At 37.1% G+C, this 12226-nt stretch overlaps 1 protein-coding gene across 12 annotated transcripts in view; it reads left to right on the plus strand.

Annotated features, from left to right (window-relative positions):
* CTNND2 (catenin delta 2) overlaps nt 1–12226 on the plus strand; it is a 645658-nt gene that overhangs the window by 556400 nt on the left and 77032 nt on the right. For all 12 annotated transcript variants that reach the window (XM_080578781.1, XM_080578780.1, XM_080578782.1 and 9 more), the window contains 2 exons: nt 3026–3211; nt 8870–9043. In XM_080578781.1, coding sequence (XP_080434907.1) covers nt 3026–3211; nt 8870–9043 — 360 coding nt within the window. The remainder of the gene's footprint in view (nt 1–3025; nt 3212–8869; nt 9044–12226) is intronic.

Below are 12226 nucleotides of genomic sequence, written 5' to 3' on the forward strand. Positions count from 1 at the left end.
TCTGTTTGTTAGCTAAACCAAATAGGTGAAACTTGCTCATACATTCAGGGGACAGAGGAAGGAATAACAGAAGGTTTGTAGCACACAGTGCAGATCTGGCAGCAGAAGACCCCAAACCCACCACAACCTAGTAGTCTAGGGTAGGCTTTCCATTAGCAAACCTTTAGTAGAGTAGTAATGATCGAATGAGGCTCGCCAACAAAGTAGGCACCACGCTTTCAACAGGGCCCAGAGCAAACCCAGCAGCCACCTTCCTGCCCCTTAGTGCCACCTCCTGCAGAGCAGCTCAGAAATGTGGGGGCGATTTTTGCTTCATTAGCTTTGGAAAAGCTGAACTGGGAGTTGTTTCAAAGCTCCCTGATTCAGTTTGTCTATCAGAAAGAAGTTCGGGGGCATCACTGGAGCAGACCAGGAGGTAGATTGAGGAGTAGGGAAGAAAGCATGTTCCTCACCATCCCACGGCTTAGCTGCTGCTCTTTGAACAGTTTCTTTGTAGGTGACCAGGCTGATTTCAAGATTGTTATACTACTAAAGGGGCTAAATAAGGAGCACAGTAAGCTCCCTGTTTTGCCTCTTATCACTCATGTGGAATGCTCCCTCTATGCCCTCATTTGTAACTGTTGTGGACTTGGTAAAAACTGTAGGCTAAATCATATTGAGAAAAAAATGAGGACATGAGACAAAAATTATTCTCCCTGACTTAGTAGTTTTAACCTCTCGTCTAGCATATTTTCAACTCTATGATGTAAAGCACTTGTGCAGTTAAAGAAAAAACATCAAACTGTTGTCTCTTGTCTTGCATCCTTTTCACGAAGTAGAAAGTGGTTTTAATTAAACCTAATAATTTAATAACTGGCTCTAAATCATTTTGTAATCTAGTTTCAAAAATGCTGCTGCTATAACAATTTTATAGGTTTTTTTTTTGTTATAAATGTCATTTTCCAAATGCCATGACAACTGTGCTACTAGATAATTTTATAGTAGTGTTATTGACAAAGAACTGAATGCTGAAAAACAGGTCCCTGCTCTTGCAAACTCCGAAAGAGGGTGTGGGACTCGTAAGCACTGGCAGAATTGATAAATGATTCATGCAGGTGCAGTTAAGAGTGCATAAATCTTACCAACTTATGAACATCTTGGCAGTGATGTCTTCTAGTAAGAAAAAGCTATGATACTTCATGATGTTAAAAGTGAGTGAGTTAGGTGTGGTTACGTGACAAAGCTTCTGTTCTTAACTTAATTTGATCTATTAAAGAAGAAAGGCTGCCAAACTTGTATTTCAGTCGTTTATGATGAAACTGAAGACGTATCTGTAGGAATGAGGAATGCAAGGTCCTTTGAAAGTTCAGAGCCATAAATCAGAAAGCAGTGAGGTCTGTCCAGCTACATGAATAAACCAGCTTTCTTGTCTTGTATGAGTTCACCCAAATGACAAAGGTATTGGTTGCATTCAAGGCCATATCAGTTTTTATTGTGAGGTAAAATTGTCCTCACGGTGGACTCAGCAAACTGTTCTTGGCAGAATGAAAATGTAAAGTGTGGAAACTATTATTTGTAGGAATGGGAAATAAAATATCAAACCATAATCAACAAACACAAAGCTCCAACTTCAGCAAGTTATGGCTATACAGAAGTAACTGTTAGCAACAGTGAATAAAATTCAAATATGGAAGTATTAAAGAAGAGTAAGAGGAAACAAACGTTTTTAAAATTTATGGTCACTATAAAGTCATAGCTTTCAAGTATAGAAGGTACTAGGAGGTTTTACATTTTCTATATATATATTTTATACATGTTTATATATTTGGCTGGAGATTTCAAATCAGTGCAAGTGTAATGTGAAGTTTCATTTACTCAAAAAATAATAATAATCCTGTCTGGATAAGTCTGTTAAATACCATCTCACAACTAATGTCATCTCAAAAACTGTGTGCCAAATACATACCTGGCACAAGCTCATACAATGCATGGAAGTAAATGAAGCTCCATCTGCTTGCCTTGCCGGTGAACATGGCAGAGTAGGATAGAGCCGAAAACCTCATATTCATTCTGTTCTGGGTTAATGGAGCATCAGAGCTGGGCTGTAGTGACTATCACTTCTAATCTCCCCAGAGCATTAGGAACAGTTGAAACAGATACAGATGGATAACTTTTTTTTTTTTTAAACCATGCTCTCCCTGCCTTCAGAAATTAAGCGAGATTCTTCTAATGATGGTCAAAATAAATTGAGCCAGGTATATGAGAAGGCTTCAAGCAAGTCTAAAATTGAACTTGTTTTAGACTTAAAGAAAGTCTGCTGAATTATCAGTGCCATCTTTTTCCTCCACTGGGTCTCAGTCCATTTCTGGATCTTCAGCAATATCTTTTGCACAAGGCCCAATCTATTTGGGGACAAATGAATGAAAGGCTGTCCACTAATCATTTGCAGCCTGGCTAAAAGCAAGAGTCCTGAAATTCGTAATCTTGCTTCTCAGCCTCGAAAAACATGATTTGTTAATGCTACAAGTACTTCTGAAACAGTACTCAGATCCCATTTTTTCTGGTAATTCTCATAGAATTGATGGCAGAAATAAATGTTATTTCTGGTTTAAAAGCAAACAAATGTACAGAACTGTTGCCACTTTCTCTGTAGTGTTTTCTGTTCACCAAAGGGGGAATTCACTGGCTTTCTCTGTGCATTTGCATTCTCTTGATCGCTTTTTACCTTGGCTTCTATTTTACATAAGGCTCCAGCATGAAGTTCAGAAAGACAATAAAAAAATCGTGGAAAAAATATTGCCCAGACTGCTGTTTTCTCTCTTTCTCTCCATAAAAAGAGGGTGTGAGATCTTGCCAGTTTTTTCTACATCTCTTAAGCAGTGGTTAACCCTCAGGAGTAAGGTTATGAACAGATAAAAATTGTGGTAGGAAAATGTATGTGCAAAGATTAGTGATATTTTGTCTGCTTTGTATACAGAGTGAGCAAGGGAAGGATTTTAATTTTTTCTGTTTTTCTTTGTTGTATTTTTTTTGTCACACTTTTCAGACCGTTGAAAACTGTGTGTGCATTTTGAGGAACCTCTCATACAGGCTAGCTGCAGAAACATCTCAGGGACAGCAGATGGGAACAGATGAACTTGATGGATTACTCTGTGGCGATGCCAATGGAAAAGACACGGAGAGTTCAGGATGCTGGGGGAAGAAGAAGAAGAAAAAGAAATCACAAGATCAGGTAATGAAAGTTACTTGCGGTTGCATTGCAAGTAGCTGAAATGCCCATCGTGAAAATATAAATAATTAATGCACCGTATTAGAAATAAAGTACATAGGGCATAATATGCAAAACTGTTGCCTTTGTTAATTAGCTGAGAGCTTACAGCAGAGTATGGTTCTGCAGTAATGAAGAGAAATATATTTGCTGGACAGAGTTCCATGTTACATGTTGGCACCTGGAAACTGTAGTTATGTGTATACTGTGAATGGAATAAGTACTGTAAACTGCTCAGTCAATTAAAGGAAACTTTCTATGGTTAAAAGTTTGTCTTAACATTCAGATGTAATCTGCATGCACAGCCATGTGTGTAGAGAGGCCTTGATACAGACAAACATCAGGCTTATAATTAGAATCATAGAATCAGAAATCATCTAGGTTGAAAAAGACCTTCAAGATCAAGTCTAATCGTCAACCTGACCTACTGAATCTCATCACTAAACCATGTCCCTTCAAGCCATGTCTACACATCTCTTGAACACCTCTAGGGGACTCCACCACCCCCCTGGGCAACCCATTCCAGTGCTTGACCAATTCATACATATATGTATTTGTTTCAAAGTTAGTCTCATACTCTGCCTTTGCATTTTAAGAGGAAACTGTACAGGACTGAATCAAGTGCTGTGAGTGAATGTTGTGCATGTTTTGATATAATTAATGTTGTTACCAAAGATTGAGGATTATGGTCTTTAGTTTCCTCAAGTTATTTGAGGTACTGTGGGTTTTTGATTTAGGTGCATTGAAAGTATGTTTATTTCCTTACTTTTGCATTCTGACTGAAAAACTGGAGAATGCTGGCAGTGATATTACAGACCTTGTTTTATCACACACTAGCAATGAGAATGGCTACTGATTTATGAACTTTTTCCAGTGACCTGTGATGGTAGCAGGTAGTTCTCCATCTCTTACTAGACCTACTCCTTTCCATTACCACTTGTTTTTCTTTCAGATTGCTCAAAGGCAATATTCATTTGAGCAAGCAATTAGGCAAACAGGGTACTTGAATAAATGATATAAACCGTTATTGAAAATATTCCAGATTTCATAAAGGCAAATTCTATTAATGTGGAAGAGTTGTAGGAACATTAGCAAGCTAAGATTCAGGTGCTGAAAAATGCAGTGGTCATGACTAGTAAGATTTTAATTTCGCCTGCTCTTGTAGTTAAACACTGCAGTCATTAGATAGCCTGCATTTATTATGGCCTTTTGGGGGGATTCCTGTGTTAGGCTGCAATGAGATTAGAGTGCCAAATCAAACTAAGTTTATCCCATAAAGCAGTCATCATCCCTGTTCCTGAATTAACAGTTCCCACAAACTATGCTTGCAGTTATCCAAAGTGCAGAAAGAAAAATAGCATGTCTGGATATGAATGGGTCATACTGTAACACACCTGTCTTTCTTTTGTCACTTAACTTCAGATTTCTGCTCTTTACAGCACTGGCCAGTGCAACTCTTGGACAACAGTTTCCCAAAGAGATTGTTGGACTGACATGCCTAGGGACAGCTGGCATAGACTTCCACAGTCACTAGGATATGCAGGATCTGAAATCATTGTCCTGTTTGTTTAAAAGTCTTTGGAATTTCAAAAAATGCTTTTGGTGAGGACTGTTAAATTGCTGATACAATTTTTTTAGTTTTTTTTAATGTGGATACAAAGAGCATAGCTACAGCATTATAAGAGTATCTTAAATGCCTAGGATCACTGGGGAAAGTTTTTAGACATTGATGGATTTTGTTTGGTTGTGTTTTGTTTTTTTCCTAGATATTCTTGTTTTAGTAGTCATATTTTGTATAGGAAAATGCCCATGTTTAATAAATGAAAATAATATCACTTGTTTTGTTTCAGAGGTAAAAGATATTTGTATTTTGATACTCTTTAATAACACCTCCTAATTCGAATTTTTAGTGGGGAAAAAATAGAGAACACTAAACTCTTACAGAGTTGAAACCTTCCCAGTTATTCACTACAATCCTGCTATAAACATTTTTTTTATTAAAAGAGAAATAATATGATAGATAACTGGTTGTGTGGCATGGAGAAGCACCTCAATGACTGATCTTTTTCTCCTCTCAAAGTTCCTTAGTAATGTGAAAACTTGAAAAACTTATTAGAGTACTCTTACTCTTAAAAGTCTTAAAGTTCTTAAAGATCCTTATATTCAGCTTTTTATTCTTCTTGACTTTCATCTCTTCTTTGCACCAGTTTCAGGAAATGAGAGATTTGTATCTCACCCACATAACGAAGAGTTTGTCAGCTTCAGCCACAATATATGTGGGTAATTTCAGCTGAACCAGGGAAGCCTGGAAAGAATACTTCTTTATGACTTGCTTCCTCCTTAGCATAAGCTAGGAAGAGTAATTGAATACAGTTGTCTTCTTTTTCAGAGGTTCCTACTACATCCATAGCCTATCTCAAATAGACCTTATTGATCATTCCTGATGGTCTGCAACAACACAGTAACTGTTCCAGTAATTCACTGGTTAGAGTCATTTAACACGCTGCCTCGGCTCATTAATATTGAGCAAGGTGAACTACAAAGCAACTTCTGCCACGTCTTAGCCACTGTTTGAGAAAATGTGTTGTTATATTGTTTTAGGAAATTGCCTTTTTTTGGCCTGGGAAGCTGATGTTTATATCTATAGGAAAGAAAATAAATGGGTGAAGGTCAGGAGAATTTCCTTTGCGATAACTTCTTTTCTGACCTGTGTTAGTCCTGCATGCCCCATGTCTCAGGTGAGGCGCTGGTCTCATGTAGGAGGAAGATGCCAGAAGCCATTAAGCCCTTCAGTGAGACTTTAGCCGAGATCACACATGCAGGAGGAAAGAGCTAAGCGTGGAAACAGGGAGAGCATGAAAGGTCACAGATGTTTTTGACCTCTGCCTTCCAGAAGGGATCAGGACCTGGCTACAGGAGCATCTTTTTTGTGACTCTTTGTTGCGTGACCTTTAAGAGGCTACCACAGGTGCAGTACGTATGCTGTGCGTGATTAGCAGTTAACCCCTGCCTGTGTGTGTCACTCAGCTGCTCCAGGCACACACACCAAGTCTGAAGAACGGTGCAGGAGGCTTATGCAGTGCCTCACTGCCTTTACTGCACCCTCGCCACACATGCATGTGAGGTACCAAACCTTCCGTCACCCTTCCAGTGACTCTGACGCATCACAGTGTTGAGAAAAGGTCTCCCACAGACATTTTCCCTCCTAGTTGGTAATAAAATAGCACAATTGTGTACTAAAAGTGAGTAGCAAGAACAGCAGGGAAATGCAGTAATTTGTCACACATTTTTTAAAAATACTTTCTCATTACTGGGCAGAATGGCAAAACCATGTTAAATATTAATTTATCTGCAACTATGATTCCTAGTGTGTTATATGTACCAGTACAGCATGAGCACATATACAGCTCTATCTATATCAGCTGATTTTCACTGATTTTCAGCAGTCCTTGGGATTGTATGAGTGTAAATACTTGAGGTTTGTTTTTTTTTTTTTTAATTATATCCCCACGTGCACAAAAAAATATATTGGATAGATCTGATACATTTGATACATGATAGGTACTTCGTCCCTGAGATAGTGTAAGTACCCTGTGCAAACTTTTCAGTTGTATAATGCATCTGTGATACATGCAAATTGGAATGAGATGGATGAAGACCTGAACTTCTGCTCTCGGACATCACAAGTCAGTCATTAGTGGACTTACTAAGCCCAAATTTGGTGTGAAGTCAGATTTGATCTGGAAGGCATGTTTCTCATTTGTTTTCCAAAAAGTTCTGACAGTGCAAATGATTGAATTCCAAGAGTTAAAATAAGAAGCAGGTTTTAATGTATTTTTTATGAGCTGGCAAGAGGACGTTTCTGGCAATAATGGTGATTTATATGGACTGAATTGGAGAACAGAGTCATATACAGTGAAATCAACCTATTGGTTTAAAGGCAGAAATGAATTGAAAAAAAATCTTAGAACAGCCCTATAACAGCATTTTTTAAAGGGAATTTTTTGTTCCAGAAGGCAGTTTTCCTCATTTCCCAGCCACAGCTGGGTATTGCTGTGCCAATTCTCTTAAACTATGGTAACTTTTGTCCAGTGCAGTGAGTTTTATATCAGAGCAACTTTCTGGTTTTGAGTAACAACTTGTGTGTATTAAACAGTCCCACTAGCTTTCCATTTTGGTGTTTGTTTTACTTTAATTCAGAAAAAAAAAAAGTATTCTTGATTCTCAGTAGTAATCTAACAAAATCTTGTTACAATTGATTAAGATATGTTAGTCGGTATTGGATAAAGATTCATTGTCCTTTAGATTATGTGTAGATTTCTAAAATTAGCTTAAATAAAATTATAGTTTATACTTTTGAAAATGAGAGAATCTAGGTCTTTCCCAGTGTGAGTACTGTTGTTATGAATCATAACTGATTAAATCAACTAGGAAAATTAACAGTTGCAAGTCTACACAAGGAATTAATTTGCCCTGTACTAACTTTGTATGTCTAGTAGATATTTAATGTTCTGATACATATTTTTTATCTACATAATCACAGTAGGCATTAAAAGCTTTATTTTGTACCACAACATGAAATCTGTGCATGTCAGAGGTGTTATAAAAAAGACTGTATTAAAAAATCAAGGCTTGGTTTTAGTAGGGGTATTAAGGCTGTGAATTTTCTAAATCCATTTATCAGTACAAAGCAAAGCAAAGTAAAATACACGTTTTCTGCATATGTAGATAAAAATTACATATTTAAAATATCATTAAAAATGTATTCCACAAATTACTTTTGTTTAGAAAAATAAAAATGGTCCTTGAATGTCCTTCTTCTAAGATGTTTCATGCTTAAGTGCAAGTTTTGTGCATTCCAGTAGAAAGGTATGTCAGTGTTATCCTAGAATAAGGTTTCTCTTTCCAGTAGGAGTAGCTTTTATGCAATATCCAGCTTCTTGTCCAGGTTTTAATATCGACGATTTGGGATATCAGGCTAGGGTCATTTTCATGACAAAACACTGTATTTGGTGAGAGGAAGAGTGTGTTATGTGAGAGTTGGTCCTACCAAACAAATCAGAATCTAAAACCTGAAGGTTGCCTGATGCTATGGCCAAATGCACGCAGAACACGTGCAGGCATTCAGAAGTTACATGGCTGGGGAAGATTTACACCTCAGCCATGCTTGGACCTGTCAAGGGATGGTGTGCTCGTGCCCTTGAATGATTTAGTTTTCTCGAGTTGTTAGTTTTTCCCTCTCATGAAAAGAGAGATTGCAGAGAACTGATCCGATCCCTTCCTATGCAAGTTCTAGATTTACCTCTTAATACATGTTTATGTTCAGTTGGTTTCTGTTCCCAACCAAACAAATAAATGCAGTGAAAAGTGTTTTTATTATGTCAGCTAGCTATGTCACTGTGATTTTTGCCAATGCTACAGCTCTTCTGTAAAGAGTGTTCTGTAGGAAATTTCATTTCCCTATGAAGAATCATCAAATGAAATGCTAAAATTGAGAGTGGTCGCTTGTGTGCACGCAGACGCCTACATGCACACACATACGATGTGTTATAGCTTCAACTGAGACAGCTCTCAAGTACGTCACTGTTCCTTGCTGAGAATCTGATTTTTATTTTCCAACAGTGGGATGGAGTAGGACCTCTCCCAGACTGCGCAGAACCACCCAAAGGAATCCAGATGCTGTGGCACCCTTCAATAGTCAAACCCTACCTCACACTTCTTTCTGAGTGCTCAAATCCAGACACACTGGAGGGGGCAGCAGGGGCACTGCAGAACTTGGCTGCTGGGAGTTGGAAGGTAGGAATATTGACCTGATAAGTATTTCTTTTTAATTCAGAACTCTCTACAAATGACAGCAAATCGTTGGTATAAGTTTATCTGAGTGCTCCTGATAGTGGATTAACTCTCTGTTTTCACAGAACTATCTGCAGTCAAAGCTGAGATAGTATTTTAAGTCCTCTGAACTGATACAGATAATCATATCATAGGAAAAGTCAGCACACAGCAGTGAAAATCACATTGGTCAAGTATGAAAAATTGCTGCTGAAAACCAATATCCAAATGTGGAGATGCAGCATCTTTATGAATCTGTAGTGGCAGAACCATGAAAAATGAGTCAAAAATATCACCAGTGACAATCAGATGAAACCATATTGTTTTGTCACTGGAGAAACCGGTTGACATTTTGTTTCCTATTGAGAAACTAGGCAGGAACATAGCAAGATATAAATTAAGTGACGCCAACACAAATAATCAATCTCATCATCTACTTTTTAAAAATATTAAGAAATTATTAACATATGTCAACAGAATGACTAAACGTGTACAATTAGCAAGAAAATGCTTAGTCAAGGCACTATGTTCCAGCGAATCCTACTTTTCAGTTGTAATGTAATGATCCATTTTCCCTCTCCAATTATTTCTAGTGTATTGAGGAAAAAAAATAAGAATTTATTTACTGGATTTAGAAAATATTCCTGAATTTAAAATAAATCAGTAAAATCGGAGATAACAGATGAGCTTGTTTTACTTTTTAGGGCAATTTGTCAAACTGATTTGATTGGGTGAAAGTACTTACTATCTAGTCCTGTTGTATAAAGGTAATGCATTGGTTTTAAGTTTACTCTCCATGGGAAGTTCTCATATTTACAATGAACACATGTATAGGGAAATGCAGTTATCAAAATTAGGTCTTAGAAGGTGTCCTGTTTGGTTTTAAGCATGTGGTCATTCATATATGAAGTGTGTATAAGTACCAATTTCAGTAAGTGTTACTTTCGAAATATTATACCTGAGGCTAATGAATGTCATTTTTTTCCCATACAATTTTATTGGAAGTTGAGTTGGCACATTCAGCAGATCTTTAGAGGATGATTGTGATTTTTTTGAGTACTGCATTCCACCAAACTTATAAAATTCCTTTGACTGTTGCATTCAATAACATGATGAAGTGAGCGAAAAGTCTCTGTCCAGGGGTTTTGCCCTACGAAGTGCTATGTATACACTGTGCCTGAAAATCATTATAAGTTTATTATTCTCATATTGTAGACCACATCAGATGGTTGTGTGATTCTGGCACAGAAAAGTGATAAATGTGCTTTATTCATCTGGGAATGGGTGTAGCCTTAGTCCAAATGAGAAAACAATGCATTCGTTATTTGCCAGCACTAATTGGAGTGCTAAAATCCAAGCAGTGCCCTCTCTCCCATTTCTAATAAATATTTATCTGTCATCCTTTAGTTCACAGATGTGTACAGTGAACTAGAGAGGAAGAAGAGCTCCGCAGAGCTCTTGGACAAGTGATGTGGTAGAAAAACTGATTTGAACTTTAATACTATCCATGCTGATACCATGGAAAAAGCTTGGTTGTTCTCTTGTTGCTCTATTTTTCTAAAGATTCACCAATTTCATTACAAGTGATGTGCAGACACAAAATGAATATCCTTAATTTCACATGTCATACCAGCCATTTTTGTGAGGGGAATAATCGTCTTTGGGGATTACATAAGCATTGATGTTTCCACCTTTTGACCTCTCTTTTCCACTGCTGCAGTCTTCTGGATATAAAATGACTGGAATAAAAGATAGAAAAATCTTAAGAGGTTATTCCTAAGGGAGATTTTCTTTCTTCTTTTCTTTTTCTTTTTGTCGAGCTCCTGCAAGAAATTATATTTGTATAAAGAATGGGAAAACGGGAAATGATTTTTTTTTCTTGAAGTTTATCAAGAAATACTTTATGATAAAGCAAAAGAGGAAAAGAGCAAACTGTATTAAAACAGATGAAGTTGCAGTTAATAATAAATAGCAATTGTGGTGGTATTTTTCCCCCCCAAATAACATTTTCTTAATGCCAGAAAAATTCCAGAATATATGAGGTAGCCAGTGCACCAGGCATGCTCACACACTTCCAAAGATACAGTCTGGTCTGGAAAAAAAAAATCCAGTACAGTTCATACACTTGTATGGTTCTTTTCTAGCAGTTCCACCCTTCTTGTTCCTGTGGTATAAAGCTGACTAAATCCCCTTCGGTAACAGAGAGGTAACACTTTTAACACAGGCAGTGCTTAATCAATATCATTATGAAGGGAAAGTGAGTAGATAAAAGGAAGCCTCGAATAATTACAAAAAAAAAGAAAAATTCTAAGGGATTTAGATAAATGTCTTCCACCAGAATTAACAGATGATGTGTGTCTAAATCCCCTAGACTACTTTTGAAAGTTTCAAACACAGAAGCAGCAGTACATAGCTCTAAGGATTAACAGATGAAAAGGGCTGAAAGGGTTTTTATTTCGGGGAATACAGTTTTTCATTGATCCATACACGTAAAATCAACATATGCACATAATAAATCTTAATCTCTAGTACATTTTTAGCGCTGTTTAACTTGCAGGAATTCCTCCTAAAGCCAAGCACTACAAAAAAAAAAGTGCTAAATAAATGTACTTGCATAATATTATTCTCTGTCAAGATAAAACACTTTGGGCCAATGTCTTGCCATAATATTACCTGAAGTTCTGCCATGTATACCCATTTGTAGAGTAAATTTGATTTTTTTTAAATGATTAATAAAATATTTGATCCCTGCAGTTATTATTAGAACCCAAACAATCTATAATGAATCAAAAAAGGAGCATAATGGTGACAAATACATTAACCAGTCCAAATGTAAGCTTACCAATAAAACATGATTCTGACCTGAGGTGTGAGAGAGGATATTTTCGGTGTGAGAAAGGATATTTTCAGTGCAAGAACTTAACTTGGGAAAGATGATGTCTGTATATCTTGATTTTGACACATATTCTGGTTCTGAAGAATAGATTGACAGTTTATACAGAAAGCAGGATTTTAGAGTAGAGTCTGTTTCAGGTGAATTTGGAAGTTCCTTCATCTCTCTTTACTGCACCAGGGCAAAATTACACAGGGAGGACACCGGTATTGGAATCTGGAGGAAAGAAATCCATTGCGTTCATGGAAAATGAC

Source organism: Anser brachyrhynchus, assembly GCF_964034855.1.
Source record: "Anser brachyrhynchus genome assembly, chromosome: 2".
NCBI lineage: Eukaryota > Metazoa > Chordata > Aves > Anseriformes > Anatidae > Anser > Anser brachyrhynchus.